This window comes from Bufo gargarizans, chromosome 4 (assembly GCF_014858855.1).
Source record: "Bufo gargarizans isolate SCDJY-AF-19 chromosome 4, ASM1485885v1, whole genome shotgun sequence".
Classification (NCBI taxonomy): domain Eukaryota; kingdom Metazoa; phylum Chordata; class Amphibia; order Anura; family Bufonidae; genus Bufo; species Bufo gargarizans.
This window is the reverse complement of record NC_058083.1, coordinates 132,067,917-132,092,775: the sequence shown is the minus strand read 5'-3', so window position 1 is coordinate 132,092,775 and position 24,859 is coordinate 132,067,917. Positions and strand designations below refer to the sequence as shown.

The 24,859-nt window shown below is 46.0% G+C and overlaps 1 protein-coding gene across 1 annotated transcript in view; it reads left to right on the top strand.

Moving 5' to 3' along the window:
* LOC122936119 (probable acyl-CoA dehydrogenase 6) overlaps positions 1–24,859 on the top strand; it is a 111,495-nt gene that overhangs the window by 49,532 nt on the left and 37,104 nt on the right. The window contains exon 4 of the mRNA XM_044292139.1: positions 24,495–24,624. Coding sequence (XP_044148074.1) covers positions 24,495–24,624 — 130 coding nt within the window. The remainder of the gene's footprint in view (positions 1–24,494; positions 24,625–24,859) is intronic.

Below are 24,859 nucleotides of genomic sequence, written 5' to 3'. Positions count from 1 at the left end.
TCAAAGCGACTGAACTGAAGACATCCTGATGCAAACTGAACGGATTACTCTCCATTCAGAATCCATGGGGATAAAACTGATCAGTTCTTTTCCGGTATAGAGCCCCTGTGATGGAACTCTATGCCGGAAAAGAAAAACGCAAGTGTGAAAGTACCCTTAGATATTTCTAATGTTGTTTATTTACAAAATGGACATGCTATACTAATCTGTACATATTAATGTCTTCATATAACTTCATAGCCGTTGGACCTCCAAATCCCCTGCCTAGACATAGGTTTAAAAGGAACATCCTGGCTGCCTGCAGCCACCACTAGAGGGAGCTCACAAGCTTATTGCATACTGGGTTATTATTTAGGTCATGCAGTAAGCTCCTGAGCTCCCTCTAGTGGTGTCTTTTAACTCTATGCAGGGGATTTGAAGCTCTGTATCAGAAAAAAAACAAAGCTCTGCTTGCTATAAATGACATAATGAATTGACTAGAGCAGAATTTTGTCAGAGCGCAGACATTAAGGCAACATAAGAAGAATGTGACATAGATGTTAGAGATGAGAGAATCATTGAAAAGTTCGATCAGGCTCTATTCGCCGAATTTTACAAAAACATTTGCTTCGTGACAAATTACTTAGCGCATTTTTTTGTAAGTAGCGGGTGCAATGATTTTACCCCTCAGATGCCGCGGTTCATACATGATCGCAGTGTAAAAACAGTGTATAATTAACATTTTAATTTTTTTTATAAAACTTACCGCCTCCATTTGCTTGCGACAGGGCGGCCGCTGCCATCTTGCTTGAAGATCTGGCGCAAAATCTTGTGCGGCGCGAGATGACGTCATCACGCCGGCCGAGATCTCCAATCGAGATGGCGGCTGGGGGCCCGTCGTCAGCAAATGGAGGAGGTAAGCATGATTTTTTTTTTTTATACTATTTCAGGTTAAATCGATTCGCTAACACGAAGCACAAGGAAATTCGGCTTCGAGGCGAATCGAATTTATCCTGAAATTCAGATCGAATTTCACTTCATGGGATGTGATTCGCTCATCTCTAGTAGATATAGGTTTAAAAGGAACATGCTGGCTGCCTGCAGCCACCACTAGAGGGAGCTCACAAGCTTACTGCATACTATTATTGAGTTCAATAGGTATAACACTATACAGTAAGCTCTTGAGCTCCCTCTAGTGGTGTTTTTTTTAACTCTATGCAGGAAATTTGGAGCTCTATATCTGAAAAAAAAACAAAGCTCTGCTTGCTATAAAAGACATAATGAATTGACTAGAGCAGAATTTTTTTCAGAGCGCAGATATAAAGGCAACATCAGAATGTGGCCTATAGCAATTATCTAAAACTGCCTATAAATTACAGACAATGCGAAAAAACAACAAGGTATAAAGATCACCTTCAGAAAAAAACATAATGATAAAATAAAATCTTAAGCGAGGGGGCAATTACCCAGTTGTTGTCTCGTAAAATTAACTAATTGACGCCTCGCTCACTACCGGGTAGATATTCTAGCAGAATAAGTGATGGTGATTGCAGTCATTATCCTGTCTTCACAGCGATGATAAGCGAAAGGTCAGTTATTACAGAAGATAAACTGAGTCGGGAAAATCATGCTCCGCTAACTCATTTCATGACAACAACAAAAAAACGTATTTTGATTCTTGCTGGAAAATAAAATGCACATTGCTCTACAAACTGCAGAATGAATGAGTGGGGGGGGGGGGGGGTTGCACTTTGGGGACCCTCAGAACTCCATAACCAAACTTTAAAAATGTTTACTACCTGTTGCCACCACTAAGCTTCCATTCACAGCAGTGGAACCTGTATAGATTAGGTCGCCTCCTGGTGGCCATGACAGGCAGTTGTCATCTTCATTGCTCCTAAGGTTTCGATAGCATGCTGCCCTGTCTTATAGCAAAGATTAAATTCACTCTCCTGATCCTGGGACAATCGGATTTGCTATTTTCCTCTACCCAACTCCTTCCATTATCCTTAGGATAATGTTTTCACCCTTTTTTGCCTGAAGTTAAAATGGAAATAGAGACAGACACACTGTGCAGCCTCAATGAAGCCAACCTGGGCTAGGTCCCAATCTCCAGGGGCCCCATAGCAGATATGTTTCCCTTCAACCGGCAAGGATTAGTAAAAAGAAAAGTCTATTTTACAGAAAAAAGACCACTGCCATACATTGCAGCATATACTTGAACATATACTGAGATGCAACACCAGGCACAACCTGAAGGCAAAGGTGGCGCTGTTTCTGAAAAAAAATATCCAGATGTTACCGGGCAATTTTCCATTTTTGTGTTTTCTTTTTTTACTCCCTGCATTCCCAGAGCCATGACTTTTTTTTTATTTTCCTGTTCACATAGATGTATGTTCTTATTGTGGGATGAGATGGACTTCATAAAGGCACCATGTAATAATGTCCATGATCTAGTGGGAAGTTGTAAAAAAAAAATATCCAAATGGGTGAAATTGAAAAAAACACAATTTTGCCACAGTTTTTTGGGTTTAGGTTTTACGGCATTCCCTATGCGGTAAAACTGACATGTTCCCTTCATGCTTCCAGGTTAGTAAGATTACAGCGTATAGTTATCCTTGTGTTCCAAAAACTTTAGAAATGTGAAGAAAAAAAACTATGTATGGTTATGTCTATGGAACTGTGTGAGGGATCTTATTTTTGGTGGGGTGATATGTAGTGTTTATTGCCACCATTTTGGAGCATGTATGATTTTATTTTTTATATTTTTAATAAAATTTTAGGGGGAGGTAAAGCAAAAAAAAAACTCTGAATTTGCCATTTTTATCCATAACGTTGTTAACTGTACGGGATAAATAGGTTTATATCTTAATAGTATGGGTGTTTTGGGACGTAGCTGTGTCTATGATCATTATTTATTAGTGTTTATTTGTAATATGGGGAAAGTGGGGGTAATTTGGTAATTAGAATTTTTTACTTTTTTCAACACATATTTTAGGTCCCTTAGGGCACTTTAACCAGCGATTGTTAGATCGCTTGTCCCATAGACTGCAATAAATTACCATTGCCGTCTATGAGAAATTTGATACATTCCTATAGAGCCCTGCCACCTGCAGGCCTCCATGGGAATTAATGCTGTGATAGCCTTGGATCCTTCAGAGGAACCAAAGCAAGCACAGTGAATGAACGGCTTTCCCGATCTCAGCGCAGGAGAGACGTTTGGGCCCTGGGAGCGCAGCGCTAGTGGGAAAACCTGTGCAGATGTCATGATTGTGAATGACCACAGCATCTGAGGGGTTAAATGTCTGCCTCCGCGTGTCTGCTATTAAAACAGCAGAAACCAGGAGGGTGCTGAATTATCACTGCAGTCTATGGGAGATTTGCTACGTTCCTATAGAGCTCTGACACCTGCAGGCAGTGTCAGCCTGGGGTACCTAGGGCCCACCAGTGTAACTGATTCTGGGGGCCCACCTTAGGGCTCCTGCACACAAACTTATTTTTTTTTCCATGTCCGTACTGTTCCCTTCACTTCAATGGGGGCCACACAAAAAAAAGACTGCGTGTGCATTCTGTGTCTGTATGTCCGCATGGCCGTTCTGCAAAATGATAGAACAAGTCCTATTATTGTCGGTATTACAGACCAGGATAGGACGGTTCTATTAGGCCTCTTTCACACAGGCGTCATATTTTTGGCCCGCATAAGAGGCGGGTGCGTTACGGGAACATGCGCGATTTTTCTGAGCGAGTGCAAAACATTGTCATGCGTTTTGCACGCTCGTGAGAAAAATTGGTACCCAAACCCGAAGTTCTACACAGAAGTTCGGGCTTGGTATCGGTGTCCTGTAGATTGTATTAGTTTCCCTTATAACATGCTTGCAGATGCTTGCGATTTTCACGCAACCCCATTCACTTCTATGGGGCCTGCGTTGCGTGGATTATCGCACCGCAACGCACAATATAGAGCTTGCTGCGATTTTCACGCAACGCATAAGTGATGCGTGAAAATCACTGCTCGTGTTCACAGCCCCATAGAAATGAATGGGTCAGGATTCAGTGCGGGTGCAATGCGTTAACATCACGCATTGCACCCGCGTGGAAAACTCGCCCGAGTGAAAGGGGCCTTAGAGGCAGGCTGTTCATGAGCCCTTACAGTGATAACAGAAATATTACAGATGAAGTATGATGGTGGACAGCAACACGCACAAACATACATGTGGCAGAATCTACACATATATGGATATCCTGCACTTAAGTCAGTCAGAAACAAGACACACGCAGCGCACACCGATCACTCACTGGACACATGTGGCACACAAGACACTTATACGTGGGTCACATGCTGCACATACACCACTGATACATAGATCATATATCGCACACATAGGAAACCCGCAATGCACACACCAAGACATTTATGCCTAACCCTATTAGGTGTAGCACACTTAAAGGGGTTAAAGGGGTCCTCTTACTTCAGCAATTGACATTTATCATGTAGAGAAAGTAAATACAAGGCACTTACTAATGTATTGTGATTGTCCATATTGCCTCCTTTCCATCACATTATACACATCCGTGGTTATTACCACTGTGTAATCCAGCAGCGGTGGCCGTACCTGCACACTATAGGTAAAGGTGTTGGGCTATGCGCACTTCCAGCCTTTCCCTATAGTGTGTAAGCACGGCCACCACTGCTGGATTACACAGTGGTAATAACCACGGATACGTGCTGTGTATAATGTGATGGAAAGGAGGCAATATGGACAATCACAATACATTAGTAAGTGCCTTGTATTAACTGCATGATAAGTGCCATTTACTGAAGTGAGACAAACCCTTTAACCCCTTTAAGCATAAATGTCTGGCATGAAATAAGAGGGTAGATTGTGTAGATAGAGAGTGGGATATAGGAGGGGACAGTGGGGATTTAGTGGGGGCCGGGGTTAGAGAGGAAAGTAGGGAGAAGACTGGGCAGAACTATACACCAATGAAAAATAGAACTGCTGGTAACAAGAACCTGTTACATACAAACATCAACCAAGGTAACCCAAAAATCCCAGATATTTACTTTGCAGGTAATAGTAATTTAAAATTTATTTTCACAAATGCCAGAAGTCGAGCTAGAAAAGTGCGGGAGCTGGAGGCTATGGTACTAGAAGAACACATAGATGTCGTTGGTGTGGCTGAGACATGGTTGGACTCTTCACATGACTGGGCTGTTAATATTGAGGGTTTTACACTATTTAGGAAATACATGGTCAATAGAAAAGGTGGTGATGTGTGTCTATATGTGAGGAGTGATCTGAAGACAAGTGTGAAAGAGGTAAATGTAGATGAGGATGTGGAAACCTTATGGGTGGAAGTTCAAAGGGATCTAAACACTGAAAAAAATAATACTTGGTGTAATCTATAGACCCCCTAACATCACAGAGGAGATAGAAGCTCAACTGTGTAACCATATAGACCGGGCGGCACAGGCTGGTACAGTGGTCATAATGGGAGATTTTAACTTCCCAGACATTGACTGGGGTCATGGTTCTGCCTCAACCGCAAAGGGGAGAAAATTCCTCAACTTGCTGCAGGACCACTTTATGGGCCAGTTTGTAGAAGCTCCCACTAGGGGCGATGCTCTGGTGGATCTGGTAATTTCTAATGATGCAGAGCTTGTTGGAAATGTTACTGTTCGAGAAACACTAGGTAATAGTGACCACAATATAATTAACTTACCTCATCCTGTTGTTCGGGCAGCCGGCATCATCTTCTTTCTTCTTTCAGGACCTGCCTAAGGACCTTTGACGTAATCGCGCTCACCACATGGTGAGCGCTGTGACGTCAGCGCAGGTCCTGCTGAATGAAGATAGAAGATTTCTATCTTAATTCAGAAGGACCTGCGCTGACGTCACCGCGCTCACCACGTAGTAAGCACAATTACATCATCAAAGGTCCTGAAAGAAGAAGTCGTCGGCTGCGCGAACAGGATGAGGTGAGTTAATTTTTATTAATTTTTTAACCCCTAAAGCCACATTTTAGTAAGCATTCTGTATTAAGAATGCTATTATTTTCCCTTCTAATCATGTTTTAAGGGAAAATAATAAAATATACAGAATACCTAACCCAAACCCGAACTTCAGTGAAGAAGTCCGGGTCTGGGTACCACAGTCAGTTTTTTATCACACGCGTGCAAAACGCATTGCACCCGCGCGATAAAAACTGAACATCGGAACGCAATCGCAGTCAAAACTGACTGATATTGCGTACCTACTCGCACGATTTTCCCTGATCACAGACGCAACGCATTCGGACCTAATCCGGACACGCTTGTCTGCAAGGGGCCTAAGGTTCAATGTGGATAAATGTAAAGTTATGCAATTTGGTAGTAATAATCTCTGTGCTTCATATGTCTTAGGTCATGTAACGCTGGGAGAGTCACTTATAGAGAAGGGTTTGGGTGTCCTTGTAGATGGTGGATTAAATAACAGCATACAATGTCAATCAGCTGCTTCTAAGGCCACCAGGATATTGTCATGCATTAAACGAGGCCTGGACTCGGGGGGCAGGGATATAATATTACCACTTTACAAAGTGTTGGTGCGGCCTCATCTGGAATATGCAGTTCAGTTATGGGCACCAATCCATAGAAAGGATGCTCAGGAGCTGGAGAGAGTACAGAGGAGAGAGACTAAACTGATAAGGGGAGCGGAGGGTCTTAGTTATGAAGAAAGATTAAAATAATTGAATTTATTTAGTCTTGAGAAGAGACTTCTAAGGGGGGACATGATTAACCTGTACAAGTATATAAATGGGCCATACAAAAAAATACGGCGAAAAGCTGTTCTATGTAAAATGTGCTCAAAAGACAAGAGGGCACTGCCTCCGACTGGAGAAGAGAAAGTTCAGTCTCCAGAAGCGTCAAAGCTTCTTTACTGTAAGAACTGTGAATCTGTGGAATAGACTTCCTCAGGACGTGGTCACAGCAGGAACAGTGGACAGTTTTAAAAAGGATTTAGATGAATTCTTAAAAGTAAATGACATTAATGCTTATTAAAACGTGTAGAAATCTGAGTCTCACTTCCTTCTGGGATTCGCGTCCCCACCTATGCCTTGGTTGAACTTGATGGGCTTTTTTAAACCGTATCAACTATGTAACTATGAAATTTACCATATTTTAACCTCCTCAGATTGCACGTGATCTACATTATAATTAAAAGGGTTGTCCTACCATAATGACCTATTGCCTATCTACAGGATCGGTGATACATATCAGATTGCTGGGGTCTGATTGCTGGAACACCCACTGATCATGAAAAAAGGTGTCCTGAGACATTCAATTACATTACCGCCAATCTACGTACACAAGGGTCTTAAGACCACGTTCCCTTGATCATGGGGGTCCCAGCAGTCAGACCCCCAGCAGTCAGACACCTATAACCTGTCGTGTCATAGCTGTTGGACCTTTTCACATCCCCTATACTTAAAGGTTTTTTTTGGTTGTAAAAAAGATATAAAAAAATAATTACAAATCTGGCCCAAAATATGTGTCAAACTAGAATAGAAATGCTCGCCTGTTAAAGGGCCTCTGTCCACTTTTCTAGTTATCCTCTATCCACAGGATCGGGGATAACTAAGTGATCCGTGAGGGTCTCAACGCTGGAGCCCCCACTGATCCCCCTTCTCGATTGAGTTTCAGGTGGAGCATATGCCCTGCCTCTCCATCCATTCTCTATGGGGTCGCTGGAGATGGCGGAGTACAGCGCTGGCTATTTCCAGTGGTCCCAAAGAGAATGAATGGAGCAGCAGGGCGTATGTGTGGCCTGCCACACCATTAATAAGTGGGAACAGAACCCGTTCCTGGAATCAGTGTGGGGGGGGGGTAGCAGAATCGGACCCCATTAATCATATAATTATGCCCAATGGTGTGGAGAGGATAACTTGAAAACCTGGACAACCCCTTTAAATTCTCCACCACTCCACCAGTATCTCTTTACATGGCAGCAGTGATGCCTGTAAAAACAGAATATCATCACTGCCGCCATGTAAACCATACGTGTCCATACTGGAGAATGTGACGCACTGTGCAGAATTTTTTTGTCATAAGTCCAACCCCCTTTGCAGGTCATAACCTTTAACAAAGCCCAAGCAAAGGCGCTAGAGGAGCAACGTGAGCAAAGGGCACAAACGGAGGGTCATAACTGAAACAGAGGCATTAGGGTCACCCGAGGCAGGGTAATAGTGGGGATCCTGGAGCAGGGGTAACTGGAGAAGAGGCAATATTAGCGGTGCATTTAGAGTGGGGGGCATCTGGAGCTGGGGCACTAATGGGGGTGCACCTAAAGCAGAGGCATTAGGGTCGCCTGAGGCAGGGTAATAGTGGTGATCCTAGAGCAGAGGTATTAGGGGGGCAACTGCAAAAGATGCAATATTAAGGGTGCACCTAAAGCAGAGGCATTGGGGGGACCTAGGACAGAGTCTCTGCAGAGAGCATCACACATTCATAGATCTGTGTTTGCTATAAACAAATCCCGTATTTCCCCCTTACAGTCTCCTACAGCTCACTACTGTCACACACCTGAGAAATCAGCCCAGCTACGCAGACTAGTCCTTCTCTCCAGCAGCCAGTTTTCTGACAGCAGGGAGGGCAGGAGGATGGCCAGACATGTTCTCCCCTCCTTCACTGCCAGCAGCCATGAAGATACTGCGGGACCTCCTGTATCTGCACAGGCTGATCTGCACCGATAATGCAAACGCTTGTATCCATTCATAACGGATCCGTTTGCATTATTCATTCAAAAAAAAGTCTAAGTCAAAACGGATCCGTCTTGACTTACATTGAAAGTCAATGGGGGACGGATCCGTTTTCAATTGCACCATATTGTGTCAGTGAAAAACAGATCCGTCCCTATTGACTTACATTGTAAGTCAGGACGGATCCGTTTGGCTCTGCATCGTCAGGTGGACACGAAAATGCTGCCAGCTGCGTTTTAGTGACCGCTTCAAAAACGCAACGGAGACCAAACACAGCCAAATTGATGCATTCTGAACGGATCCTTATCCATTAAGAATGCGTAGGGGCTGAACTGATCCGTTTTGGGCTGCTTGTGCGAGCCCTGAAACGGATCTCACAAGCGGACCCAGAAACACCAGTGTGAAAGTTACCTTATCTCCGGGCATAGGAGACTGGGGGCCCACGGAGGAATCCCCTGCCTCCCCAGTGGGCCAGTCCAAGCCTGCCTGCAGGCCTCCATGAGAATAAATGTTGTGATAGCCTTGGATCATTCAGAGGAACCAAAGCTAGCACAGTGAATGAACGTCTTCCCCGATCTCTCCGCAGGGAAGCTGTTTCGGACCTGGGAGAGCAGCCCTCTCGGGGAAAGCCTGCCCAGATGCCATGGTGATGAATGACCACAGCATCTGAAGGATTAAATGTCTGCCTCTGGGTCTCTGCTATTAAAACAGCATAAACCAGGAGGGGGGCTGTGTTATCACTGCAGTCTATGGGTGATTTGCAGCAGAAACCAGGAGGGGGGGTGAATTATCACTGCAGTCTATGAGAGATTCACTACATTCATATAGAGCCCTGCCACCTGCAGGCCTCCATGGGAATTAATGCTGTGATAGCCTTGGATCGTTTAGAGCAGGGATGGCCAACCTGCGGCTCTCCAGCTCAGGCGTGTACATACAGGGGGCCCGGCCGCCTGTGGACCCCTGGCCCCTGCAGTAGTGCTGTACCCAAGGCAGCTGGGGCCCGCAGCCCCACCGCAATTGATTTTTAAAGTTTTAATATTATATGGCCGGTCGGGCCCCGGCTTCTGTGCCTGGCCCCTCCTCCACCCATCCAGGGCTGCTGCCAGTGCCTTGCTCCAGACCCGTGACCGCCGCGCCAGGTCTCGCGGGATCATGCTGGTTGACGGGATGACGCGGCCAACGCACGCCAGAAGACGGGATTATGAACAAGACGGCGGGAGCAAAGCAGGTTCAGAGAGTAGGTAATTTTTTTTTTTGGGTATGTGCCGGCTCATAACACAAGGAGGATCTGTCAGTGCGGCAAATCCTTCATAGGGGCCCGACCCTGGGGGCAAATTTAATGAAATATTTGGAAAAATGACAAAAATTTAATATATACAGAGGGGGTAAAAAATGGAATACATACACAGGGGACAAATGGAATATATACAGAGGGGGCAAAATGGATAAATATATATATCCATGTTGCCCCCTTTGTATATATTCCATTTGTCCCCTGTGTATATATTCCATTTGTCCCCTGTGTATATATTCCATTTTTTGCCTCCGCTGTATATATATTCAATTTTGCCCCCTCTCCTAGGGGGACACATATCTGGCCATAACTACAGTGAGGGGGCACATATCTGGACATAACTACTACAGTGAGGGGGACACATATCTGGGCATAACTACTGTGAGGGGGACATATCTGGGCATTACTACTGTGAGGGGGATACATCTGGCCATAACTACTGTAAGGGGGGCATATATCTGGCCATAACTACTGTGAGGGGCCACAAGGAGGACATAACTATTTTGATGGGGACCACAAGGTGGGCTTAATTACTGTGAGGGGCCACAAGGTGGGCATTAGTACTGTGTAGTAGTAGCACTTAGGGGAAATGTATGCTATACATTGGCATGGCTCAGTGTTACAGGCCAGCACAGCGCCCCCTGCTGGTGATTTGACAGGGGCAGTCACCATCTCTTCCTTATGTGATTATTCTTTTTTTCTCTTGTTCTGGATCCAGTGGACATCACGCCGACGCCAGCGACACCCTGGATGAGGTAGGACCAGATTTTATTAGGACTGGGTCAGTGTAGCCATGCATTGGGCTTAGGGCTCTTTCACATGAGCGGATCCTGTGCGGGTAATCTGCTGCGTGAAAGAGAGCCATGCCCGGCTCCGGACAGCAGAGGCACAGAGCATTAACATGACTGATATTGCTCCGTGCCTCTCTGTGATCTATTTGCTACAAAATCACGGTGACAACTTTATCTTACTGTGATTTTGTAGTAAAAAGGTCACAGAGAGGCACGGAGCAATATCAACTCCAATCCAGGGGGCCCAAGTAAATTCTTGCGACAGGTTGGGGGGGGGGCAACAGGGAGGGGGCCCCATGGATCAGTTTTGCATTGGGGCCCCATGGATTTTGTGTACGCCACTGTTTATAAACTACAACTCCCAGCATGCCCAGACTGCCTATAGCTATCAGCCTACAGCAGGGCATGGTGGGAATTGTAGTTTTACCACAGCTGGAGAGCCGCAGGTTGGCCATCCCTGGTTTAGAGGAACAGCTTCCCCAGTCTCTATGCAAGGGAGACATTGGGCCCTGGCAGGGAAGTGCCCCCGGGGAAAGCCTCCTTTATATGTCGTGGTCATGTATGACAACAGCATCTGAGGGCTTAAATGTCTGCCATTAAAACAGCAGAAATCAGGAGGGTGTTTAAATTTGGGGCAGGCGCCAAGTCCCTACTGCCAAAATATATAGTCGAAGGGCAGTAGGAAAGTGGTTAAAAGGCAAATATATTTACAGTATTATTCAGTGATACAAAACCAGAGTATTTGCCATGAGTCTGGGAAAGCTGAGTTACTACCCGATGGGAGCCGAAATTTTGCACAGTGTTGGGTTCACGGGAAAAATCTTCTCCTTTAACATTGGCAGATAGATGAGTCTTGTGCGGTTCGTACTCTTAGGTCGGAGCCTCCTGCATTGGTTAATGGCCATAATTTGGGCTCGAAATGCGTTGCTTTATTCATCTATGGTGCGATTTACCTGTAGATGAGGACATTGATTTGTGGAATTCACAGTGCCCAGATTCTGCTTTATAGTGTTTAGCACATGATGGGAAAAATCCATTTGCTTTCATGTAGTGGAGCTGCGCTACCTGCTTTGTGTGATTTACTGCAGATAATGGTGGAGAGCGGCCAGATCCCCCACCACCACCACCGCAGCTAGTCTCCTGGTCATCACTCTTCTCGTACTTTTTCTTTTCCACTTTTATCCTTATCTACAGCGTGCAAAATCCCAGAAGAAAAGCTGTAATATATGCAGCAGCTGTAATAGGAAAGTAACACTGCAGCACGGCTCAGCTACTGGCGAACTACAAGTCCCTGCATGACCCACTAAGTGTCTGAGTAGGTGTCGGTGTGGAGGAGAAGAGGAACCTTATCATTAAGGATGAGCGGACCCGTGGATGTTCGGGTTCGCTGGGTTCGGCCGAACATCGGGTAAAAGTTCAGGTTCAGGACCCGAACTTGACCCGAACTCGAAACCGAACGCGAACCCATTAAAGTAAATGGGGACCTGAACTTTGGGGCACTAAAATGGCTGTAAAATAGTAGTACTAAGGGCTAGAGGGCGGAAAAAGGAAGCAACATGGGGGTAAGAGCAGGACAGTTGCCCTGCAAACAAATGTGGATAGGGAAATGACCTAAAATAACATAAAATAGAAAGAAAATTAAAATAATAATCTTGAACTAGGAGGCGGAGGTCAAAGTGGAGTAGGAGGTTGAGGAGGCAGTGGACATGGTGGTGTAGGTGGAAGCAGCGGTGAAGGAGGTAGCCAACACTGTTTTTGTTATTTTTGTTATTTTTATTTTTTTTTCCTTTTATTTTTTTTATAAATTTGGGAAGACCCCAAAACATTGGGTAATAAAAAAGAGAATGCAAAGAGAAAGTGCGCTGGAGTCTAACAATGGCTGGATGCGGCAAGTATACTTGTCTACTCAGCACAAGGTACGGACAAGTCCTGTGGGATCCATGCCTGGTTCGGTTTAATGAACATGAGCTTGTCCACGTTGGCTGTGGACAGGAGGCTGCGCTTGTCTGTGATCAACCTGTCTGCCATGCTAAACACGTTTGGACAATACACTTCCTGCAGGGCAGGCCAGCACCTCCAAGGCGTAAAGGGCAAGCTCAGGCCATGTGTCCAATTTGGAGACCCAGAAGTTGAATGGGGCAGACCCATCAGTCAGTATGTGTAGGCGTGTGCACACGTACTGTTCCCCCATGTTGGTGAAATGCTGCCTCCTGCTAAGACGTTCTGGTGGTGCTGGTTGTTGTGGAGTGCTGAAAAAGCTTTTCCACATTTTGGCTATGCTAACCCTCCGTTTTGAGGTGCTGGCAGTGCCCCAGCTTCATTGGCGACTTCTTCCTCCTCCTCCTCCTCTGCCTTCGCCTTCTGCTTCCACTGTGCCCCCGCTGTCAGGTGTGAATGCCATCAGCAGCGCGTCTACCAGCGTGCGCTTGTACTTGCGCATCTTCCGATCACGCTCCAGTGACGGAATTAGGGACAGCACGTTGTCCTTGTAGCGGGGATCTAGCAGGGTGGCCACCCAGTAATCAGAACTGGTTAGTATGTGGGCAACTCGGCAGTCGTTGCGCAGGCACTGCAGCATGTAGTCGCTTATGTGTGCCAGGCTGCCCAGAGGCATCGACAAGCTGTCCTCTGTGTATCATCTGTGTCCTCTGTATCCCCTCAGCCACGCTCCATTGATGCCCATAAGCTACTTTGGGTGCCACCCTGCTGTGAACACGGTTCCTCCTCATCATCATCCTCCTCATCCTGCAGAACTGTGCCCTGGCTGGACAGCTGTGTACCTGGCCTCTGTTGGTGCAGGAAACCACCCTCCGAGCCACTTGTGAATGACTGGCCTGATAACCGTTGAAATGATCCCTCTTCCTCACATCCTCTTCCATCATCGCCCGAAGTGTTTTTTTAAGGAAACATAGAAGTGGGGATAGTAACGCTGAGGACTGCGTAATCGGCACTGGCTATGTTGGTGGAGTACTCGAAACAGCACAACACAGCACAAATGTCCCACATGGAGGCCCACTCAGTGGTGAAGTGGTGCTGTTCCGCAGAGCGACTCACCCGTGCGTGCTGCAGCTGAAACTCAACTATCGCTTGTTGCTGCTCGCACAGTCTGTCCAGCATGTGCAAGGTGGAATTCCACCTTGTGGGTACGTCGCATATGAGGCGGTGAGCGGGAAGGATGAAGTTACGCTGCAGGGTAGACAGGCGAGCAGCAGCAGCAGGGTGAGAACGCCGATAGCGCTCATAGACGGCCCTTACTTTCTGCAGCAGTTCTGACATATCGGGGTTGTTTTTCAGGAACCTCTGCACCACCAAATTCAGCACATGCGCCAGGCAAGGGATGTGCATCAAACCAGCTAGCCCCAGAGCTGCTACGAGATTTTGCCCGTTATCGCACACCACCAGGCTGTTCTTGAGGCTCAGCGGCATCAACCACTCATCGGTCTGTTGTTCCATGCCCGTCCACAGCTCCTGTGCGGTGTGGGGTATTTACCCCGAACAGATGAGTTTCAAAACAGCCTGCTGTCGTTTCCCCCTGACTGTGCTGAAGTTGGTGGTGAAGGTGTTACGCTGACCAGATGAGGAGGCGATAGAGGAGAAAGCGGAGGAGGAGGCAACGAGGAATGTCCTGAAATCCTTGGCGGCGGAAGGACGTGCGCCAAACTGCTATCCAACTCCAGCCCAGCCGCCATTGCACTTACCCAGTGTGCAGTTAGGGAGATATAAGGTCCCTGCCCGTGCTTACTGGTCCGCGTATCAGTAGTTATGTGGACCTTACCACAGATGGAGTTGCGCAGTGCACTCCTGATTTCGTCCGCCACTTGGTTCTGCAGGGCAGCAATGGCTCGCCTGGAAACGTAGTGGCAGCTGGGAACCATGTACTGTGGGACAGCCACCACCATAAGGTTTTAAAAAGTCTCTGTCTCCACCAGACAGAACGACAGCATTGCAAAGGCCAGTGTTTGGGGGATGGACGCTTCCATGGGACAGTGTGGACATGCTGGGTGACGGTGGTGGAGGTGGTGGTGTTGCTGCCACATCCTCTGTTTGCGGGGTGGCAGGTGCCACTGTCACTCCAGAGGGGGAGGAAGTGGCCGAGACCGCAGAAGAAGAGGGAGCAAGAGGAGCCTGAGATCTTTTGTGGTTTTTCAGGTGTGTTGATCGAGCATTCTCGGCTGAACACCAGTTCAGCTCGAACATCTCAAAGCTCAAAGCTCATTCGGCCGAATACCGCATGTGCTCAAGCGCAATGCTCGAGTCTCCTCCCCGCACGTTTGTTGGCTGCTATGCAGCCAATAAATGTGCAGGTAAGTACTGCCCTTCACTGTAATGCTGTAGCCATGTTGGTTACTGGCATTACAGTGATTGGTTGGCAAGAACCACGTGTTCGGCTCAGTGTTAGTCAGGGAGAGCTGTGCTTAAGAAGGGAAAGATAGTGTAGGGAGTGAAATTATTTTTTTTTTTGTTGAAAAACTTGTCAGTGACCCAAAAGTCCTTTTAAGGACTATTGTGTGTGGCAGCAATATCTATTTTTAGCGCATCCTGTGCTAAATAGCGTGCATCAGTTAGGCCGCTGCAGACTGCGACATTATCGGCGCTACATCTCCTGTGTAACGTGTGCGCATCCCAAAAATATCTGTGACATCCAGTGTACTTTTTCCGTAGACTGTGTCCGCTGCAGACAGTGACATTACCTGGGGTACATCTCCTATGTAACGTTTCCACATCCCAAATACCTGTGACATTCCCTGTAATTTTATATTAGCAGCCGGTGACAGCATTGACATTATCTGTGGTAAACGGTATCTCCTGTGTAACGTTTCCACATTCAAAATACCTGTGACATTCCCTGTAATTTTATATTAGCCGCTGCTGACATCAGCGACATTATCTGCGGTATTTCTTCTGTGTAACGTTTCCACATCCCAAATACCTGTGACATTCCCTGTCATTTTTTATTATCCGCTGCTGACAGGGACATAATCTGCGGTATATCTCCTGTGTGATGTTTCCACATCCCAAATACCTTTTTTTTATCCTACGCTACTGTACGTGTGACATAATTTTAAGGATATATAACATTTAATATGAAGAAGGCAAGCAGTAAGGGACAGGGAAGTGGCCATGATGCTGATGGTGCACGCAGAGGCCGTGGACCTGGGCGCATTGAAACTGTGCCTGCTGCCAGAGCACAAGAATAACAATAATTCAATACCTAGCTTCATGTCCCAGTTTGCAGGGCGGCGCAGGAAAACGCTCTCGAAGTCAGACCAGTGCGACTAGGTGGTCGGTTGGATTGCAGCAGATAATGCTTCCAGTCGGTTAAGCACCACCCTGTCTTCCACCAAGTCCAGTCTCAGTAGCCAAGAGTTTGGTCAACACAATCCTCACCCTGATCCTACTTCCTCCCACCATGGAGAGTCTTGCCAAACAAGTGATCCCACACTCTGATATTCCCAGGAGCTCTTTTCAGCACCATTCGATCATTTGGGCCTCTCGACAAGCTCGCTTGAAGAGGGACATGAGATCTTGTGCCCTGATTCCCAAACTGTTGAGCATACACAGTCACAAGAAGATGACGGTAGGGAACGGCAATTAGTGTTTCACGAAGTTGATGATGATGAGACACAGTTGCCCATAAGTCAACGGCAATTAGTGTCTCAAGAGGTTGACGATGAGACACAGTTGTCAATAACTGAGGTTGTTGTTAGGTCAACAAGTCGGGAGGATGAGCAGAGTGAGGAAGTGGAAGAGGAGGTGGTGGACAATGAAGTCACTGACCCATCCTGGGAAGGTGGCAAGGCGAACGAGGACAGCAGTACAGAGGGGGAGGGATCTGCAGCACCGCAACAGGCTAGAAGAGGCAATGGGGTGGCAAAAGGGAGAAGGCGGGCCACACCAAACAGGCCCGCAACTGTTCCCCAGAGCACACCCATGTGGAAATCTCCCTTGCCAAGAGGTAGGTGTTCCGCAGTCTGGTGCTTTTTTGAGGAAAGTGAGGACAACAAAAAAATTTCATTTGCAACCTGTGCCATACAAAAATGAGCAGGGTTGTGAACACTAGCAACCTCACCACCACCAGCATGATCCGCCACATGGCATCAAAGCACCGTAATAGGTGGGCTGAACGCCTGGGTCCACAATCTGTGTCTGCGGGTCACACCACTGCCTCCTCTTCCCCTGTGTTACGTGCTGGCCAATCCCCTGTCGAATGCGCAGGCCCAGATGCCTCCCACCCTGCACCTGGACCTTCGCAAGCACCATCAGCGACCACTTCCACTTCCGTGTCCCAGTGCAGCGTACAGATGTCCTTACCCCAGGCATTTGAACGCAAGCGCAAATACCCAGCCACCCACCTACAGGCCACCCACCCACTGAACTAACAGACAGATTAACTATAATAATTTCCCTGTCACATATGCAGTGCACGTGTATCTCACACCAAAATGGGTATATGTCACTCATCGAACTAACAGATGGATTAACTATTATATTTTTGTTTCAGGGGTACAAAGTTGGTGCATTGCACCCCCAAAACATCACTATAGGTCACTCACAGAATTAACAGACAGATTTATTATTATATTTCTGTGTCAGGGGTGCAAAGCTGGTGTATTGCACCCACAAAAAATCATAATAGGTCACCCACAAAACAAATAGCCAGATTCCTAACACTACTCAGAGCTGATGGGCGGTGCTACACGTGATCCAGCTTGTATAGAGGCTGGGTCACATGATGCACCGGCCAATCACAGCCATGCCATTACTAGGCATGGCTGTGATGGCTTCTAAGTGCCCACAGCTTAAAAGCTTGTTGATTGACTGCCCTGCAGCCTTTCAAAAGCTTTATTAAATGCCCGAACACTGAACTCAAACCCAAACTTTTCCGGCAAAGTTCGGGTCCGGGTACCTGAAGTCGCAAAGTTCGGTACCAGACCCGAACATTACAGTTGGGGTTCGCTCAACACTACTTATTATGTTTTCTCATTGCAAATGCCACATCACCAGACTGTAATATAATCTCCAGAGACAGCGTGCCCTATGAGGGTGGGGGGGGCACAAATTTTTCTTGTCCGAAGGTTACGTTGCACAAATCCCAAGGGCTGCAGTGAAACTTAAAGGGGTATTCCCTCATCAGTCTTACTCTTTTCCATGTACCCCTATTTATTTCTTTTTGAACTACTGTATATAAATGACTAAATGGGACCACAACTTCAAGATCAGACTACACAGGGTTTGGTTTGGAATCTGTTACCACGGAGACACATAGGTTTGCGTAGGAGCTGTAAACACAAAGCAGTAAAAACATTTTAATCAAGATTTATACTTGCCGACAACTTCAAGGGTTACCGTTTCTTCTTTACAAGTTCACCTTTGTAGACTCTGGTCATCATTACTGTACATGCTACTCTTTCTGTATAAACTGTGCCAGCAGAGTGCCCCCATAAACCGAGACAGTAGATTTTTCCCCCCTCCCCCAAAATATTTTGTCAGAATTTTGGCAACGTTTATGCCGCCTGATAGACAATACTGCTAGAAGAGTTTTTCCTCATAGCAGCGGCTCTCCCTTTACACACTCATAGAGGTCAATGATAACATTCTGCCCTCCTCGGCTGGCCTCTAGGGGGAGCTCACTACATACATTTATGTACAGCTCCTATTGGAGGAACAATATATTATATATGAAGTAAGCCTTTCCTAGTAGCCTTTTGTAGTAGACGTACCTTCTCTGAGAGACCCCCTGACAACCTGATACTTGGCGGTCCAAGATTGTGCATTGGGGCCTGAGCTTCATCTTTAAGCAAAGCTATAAAGTTTACCTGATAAAATGTGAACTACCTGCAGCCACCACCAGAGGGAGCTCACTGCATACTGCTGTACAATGTTTAGGTAGGTAGTACATGTCACTTTTACATTATGCTAGGACCTACATTTTCCAGCAGGACATTGCCCAGAGCATCGCACTGCCTACGCCAGCTTTGGATCCTTCCCATAATGCATCCTGGTGCCATCCCTTCCCCGGGTTAGAGACACATACACAGTTGGTTGCTCACCTGATCTAACGTGATTCAGGCCTTCTTTCATTGTTGCATGGTCCACTTGCGATGCTCACATGCCCATTGTGGGCACTGGGAAAAGATTCCTACCCTAGAACTCTTGAGATGTCATGTTCCTCTGTTATTCCTCCTGGCAATGCAGAAATACATTTCTCTCCTGTCAAAAAATTGTTCCCTTGCCCCCTCTACTCGCTAATCCACAGACAGTAGAAGATAATTGACAACTATTTACACTGCTGCAGGAATCTCTGGGAAAATTCAGATCCCGAAATCATTATATTGCAGTTGGTAGATTCGGGGCTCAGGAGCGCCCACTTATGGGCAGAGTTTACATAAGCCCCACCCATTTAAGTCCCAGACAGCCCAAATTTGCTAGGACTGTCTGAAAAGAAGGGATGGTCCCTGCAAATTCTGAACTGTTGCAAAAGTTTAACCCTTGTGATGCCTTGGTGTGACCAATAGCCAACTATTGCAAGGGGCGGAGAAGAAGAGAAAAGTGGACCGCTGAGGCCAGTGATTGGTCGCAGTAATCACAGGACCAAGAAGCAGCCGGGAAAGGGTCAGCTGTGCTGGAACGGCGGGGCGGCGGACAGGTGGATGTTTTTTTTTTTTTAAATTATTTTTTTTTTATTGGGTGCCAGTTCCGTCCATTGGGATTGCCAGAAACTGGGCCGGACAACCCCTTTAAAGGTTTTTTTTCTATCTACACTCCGCACTTCCTTCGACGGTGTGCTCTGTTTACACTCGGTGACATTTGTAAATCAGTTTTTCCCATCCGTCGAAATGTCTTTGTGCGACGTGATTGAAAAATGATCTTGTTTTTATCCAAAGTTTGCAAATTGCCGATTGTGCAGCTGTTAGGAAAGCTCCAAAATACATTTCTATGGGATTAGACGCCGCGGGAAGACGTTCGCAGGCATCTGAGCAGCTGCTTTATCTCCAGCACGGTCTCGAGGAGGCTTCGTGATTGTATTCTGAAGCTAAAAGCTTTCATAAAGGAAGGATTTTCTTGTATCGTCTTTCACGTCTTGTACTCATCACACAGATGGGTTATGGGCAATAGTAACGAAAACTATGCAGAAAAGATTAAACATTTCTGACCACGGTAGAAATAAAAGATATTGTTCTTTCAAATAAAAAATAAAAAACTGTGTCAGTATTTACAGCAGGTCTGGTGTTCTATTCATGAACCAGGAAGCTCAAGATAAGCAGTGTCCTAGATCATGCCCAGATAGCAGCCGACACATACTGACCCAAAATGCTCTTTTGGCATGTACTGGATTTATTATGGGGGGGGTCTACGAATACATTTGGAGTATGCTGGGAGATTTCCTGGTGCTTAGGCTAAATGTGGTCTGAGAAGAGCATGAGCTAAACATATGAGCATCAACTGCACAGATCTCTCTGGTGCTTTGCTACAATGTATCAGTCTGGATTCACAGAGCATAGTTTGGACTGGATATGCAGAGACCCCCTAAGAAGCTGGCATAGAAGATGGGAGTGGTAGTGGCCCTGATGAAGTGTTGAACGACATACAGTAGTAGCAGGATTTAGTGCAATTCTTTTCTGGCACCAGCAAAGATATTGAGGCAGTTTGGTTGGTGGTAATTCAGCATTTAGGTGATGCTGGCCAGGTGGTTATTTGGTGATGGGCGTTTTGGCTGTAGTCCCTCACCTTACAGCAGTGTCTATAGATGCAGAAGTAGCAACATAGCTTTACTTGAGGACAATTTGGAGAAATCTGTAGAAGGAGCTCTGTCGCCAGCTTCTTCTACCTTCCAGTCTTGGCAAGACGCAGAACCAGCGCTCTACTCTCAAATGGGGAGGAACAGGGTGGTTAACCCTGTGGTGTAGAGTGGTCTACAATGTCTCTGTGGATGTTGTATGCACGTGTCACGGTGCTCCTACCTGGATATCTGTGGATCTCAGACGTAGCGTAGTCTGAAGCAGTGCAAAAAAGAGTAGTTGAACTTGGATGGTGTAGAAGGTAGAATAAATGGAGTCCAGACTTGTAGTAACGTTGAACAATTGCTTTACTTGGCACAAACGGTAATCCAAACAGTCTCGTGAGACTTCGCATAATAACTTCATAACTCAATTTCTACAGTAAAAAAACATTTCCCAAACTCTAGTTTGGTTCCAAGGTACCACTTGGAACCGAACCTGAGTTTGGGAAATGTTTTTGTACAGTAAAAATTGATTTATGAAGTTAACATGCGAGACTTCGCAAAGTAATAACTTCAGGTCATCAGAGCCAATACATTCTAATACTGTACGGAGCTCCTGCTCCGTACAGTATCAGAACGAAGTTTTATGCGAATCGACTTCAGGTATTTCATCCGAAGTGGATTCGCTCATCCCTATTGATGACGTCACCACGCCCCGTGATATGATGTCACGATGGCTGCGGTGGCCTCTCTGCGAGCAAATGGATTAGGTATGTTTTTTTTTGTTAGGAAAATTAGATTCACTACCACGAAGCGCGAGGAAATTTGGATTCGTGGCAAATCAAATTTTTCTTGAAATTCGGATCGAAGTGAATTCTTCTCTACGCCCCCGATGATGGACATAGCCTTTAAGGGTACATCCACATGGGAAGGATATGGTGCAGATTTACCGTGGTGGGTTTGCATAGGGCAAATTTGCAGCATTTTAAAGTAGCAGCAAAGTAGATGAGATTTTAAAAAATAAAATTTCTCATCCACACACTGCAAAAATTAAAAATAAAGGCGCAGTATGTAAATTTTTGTGCTGTGGTATCTACCAGTGCGCAAACGGTAGGTGGGGGATCCCAGAATTTGCATAGAGGCTTAGGAATTTCAAGTTACTCTTCTGCAGGTTTCCATACAGATGCTCCACTGGATACAAGAGGGTTAATCACACCAGCCCCCATGAATACACTCACTGATATGCGGGGATCTTTAACGGCACGTCTCTCGGTTATGTAACATCTCGGGAGAGCTGTATTAAAAATGGCTAATTAAATCTCGCCATCCTTCAGAATCTGTCATCTTCGGTCATGTCCGGAGCTCAGGGCGGCAGGTGCAGAGCTGACTCCAGCAGGAAACGCCATCTCCCGGGCTTCCTGACCCGACCCCAATCTACCAGCAACAGATTAGAAATAAAAAGGGACACCTATCTGATTTTCCTTACTCTAGATTTTCTCCAAAAATGTCACGACCCCTTCTCCTTCCTTTCACCTGCAAAGCAATTTCTGTATGTGTGCACTGCTTACTATGCGCCAAGTGGCTGTCGGGCGCTGAGAGACATGAATCAGCTCTGCGTACTATCAGGAATATAGTACATAGAGTTTACAGGGACTAACACAGAAGCCCTGGGGTTCGGTACATGAGATAAGATGTCACGCACATGGGCTCCTGCTTTTATACTCCCTCCATACAGTCATGAAGCCTTTTTTTTTAATGAAGTTTTTACTGATGACCTATCCTCTGGTCGGTGGGGGTCAGACACCCGGGACCCCGCCGCAGCCTTCTCCCTGCTGACCAAGCACAGCGCCATCCATTGTATAGTGGCTGTGCTTGGTATCGCGCCCAGCCCCATTCACTTCCATGTGACCGAAGAACGCAACGTCACATGGCCTAGGGAAAGCTGAGAGAAGGCCGCGGGGCTACTGATCAGATACTGATGACCTATCCAGAATAATTAATTCTCGGAAAACCCCTTTGATGGATTTGTTGGGTTTCCATTTTTTTGACAGCAAGAATACTGCAACCAGGGGAGGATTGGAAATTTAAAGTGGCCCTTGGTACAAACTAAAAGTGGCCCCATGTTGTTGGTGGGTCCAAATTGGCAGAAGGCAGAATACCATAGTGCAAAATATCATCTCAACTTAACTATAGAACACACAGAAAGTCTTCAAAGGCTGTTCCTCTGTGGTGGCCATCAATAGATGCCATTTGCTGTCCTCCTCCTCCAGTTGTCTCTCATTAAGGTATGGAGCAGGGGGCTTAGGAGGTGCGGTCCACAGCAGTTGAATTCAGGAGGGCATGTGCGGTCGCTGGCTGGGTACATGAGTACCTGATTCTCACAGCGTTAATTACCACTCATTATATACTCGGCCAGTGGCAGAGAGGAGGGCTTGAGTGGCCCCCTGGACATCAGCCCACCGGGAAGTTTCCCTGTAAGGTCTATGGCCAATCCTCCTCTGAGTGCAGCATACAACATACTGTTCTGTCCATCAAAAATCATGGGAAATCTGACAGAACGGAACCCCAGGCCATTACAAATGGGCCAAAAGATGCAAAATATACAAATAAATATGACAGATATACCAAAAACATGTTAAAGAGGTATAAGATGCTAATATACAAAAAATAAATGTTAAAGGGGTTGTCCAGTTTATAAACCCCGTTCCATACACTCTGTTAAAGGGGTTGTGCAGTGCTGTTATAATGATAACTTATGCAGATAGGTCATTAATATCAGATCGGTGGGGGGGTCAACTCCTGGCACCACTCGCCGATCAGCTGTTTTGAGTGCTGCTTCCACTTCAAGATTACCTGAATGTACGGTGGTCTCCTTTGCAGAGGGGTGCAGTGTAATGACATTCATTTGAATGGGTCGAATAGTTGCGATTACACTGCTCCTCCTCTACTAAGGAGACGATGTACAGTAAATTTGTAAGCAGCACTCAAGACAGCCGATTGACGTGGAGGGCTGGGAGTTGGACCTCCCACCGATGTGATATTGATGACCTGGGATAGGTCATCAATATAATAGCACTGCACAATCTTTTAATAAAGGGGGGGGGTCCCTTTACGGGATGCTCATCTCTTAGCTAGAGTCGAGAACAGTTACATAGAGCGTCTCTCGCTCTGGAGGACCTGTCACGGGATCCTGTGGGGGTGCTGCAGGGGAATTAAAAAATTACTGCCAGGTTTAACTACAGATTGCAGCTGATCACCGGGGTCCCAGCAGAGAGACATTTTGTGATCAACTTAATGTCAAGGGATCCTTCTAACAAATAGGGCACTACCACAAAAGTAGCCCCACCGACCACAGTAGCTTAAAGTTAACATATACAAAAAATACTGTCCCGTGCTACAAATGTCTCTCTATTGGATGTGTCAGGTAAACGTTTAACGATCTGAGACATTCGAAAAAACTTAAAAAAGACATCATAGGAGGCTTTACTATCAGTCTGACTACCAATAACAAGGGATGTAGTAGGAGGCATCAGGAAGGCATAAAAAATGACTTACATTGATTTTTGTGGTGTCCATGTAATGTCACATGGTAAAGAGAAGTCCTAATGTTGGTAGAGGTAGCATGGAAAGCTTCCTTTAGTTACCTGACCCAAAACCCAAGTAACTTACACAATCTGGATGATGATCCACCGTACCCCTTCATGCCAACCTGGCTGGAGACTCCAACCTACCTTCAATCAAGCCTCAAGACACTAGGAACATGTTAAAGAAAGTTGTAGTTCTTTTCTTTATCCTTGTAACTTCTTGAAGAATGTTTTTGAACTTTAATAAGCTCAAGACATAGCAAAATTATCAATCAAGGGACTTCAAAAGTAGGCCTGATATCCATTGTAATGGTTTGGGTAGTACATCATATTGGTTTGAACTTTTTTTTTAATATGGCCATTGTTTTGTCTTTTCTTTACATTAGAATATGGTGGAATGGGATTGGACTTCTCCTATAGTATTGCTATTGCTGAAGAACTTGGGAACATTAACTGTGGAGGCATACCAATGGCCATAGGCGTTCAGTCTGACATGGCTACACCAGCTCTCTCCAGGTAAAGTACTGCCATTTATCTCCATTAAATGGAGGCCTGTCTCCACTATATCATCCTGCAAGAAAGAAGTGTCTTGGCAGTAGATGGTCCTACTGATCCTACTGATCCAGGGTTCTGATAAATCCCATGTCAAGGAAGCATGAAAACAAGTCCACATCTAGAACTGTGTTGGTGGATTGAATGCAGTACTTATATAATGCATCATGGTCCAGAATGAAAGGACCACGAGGGGCAC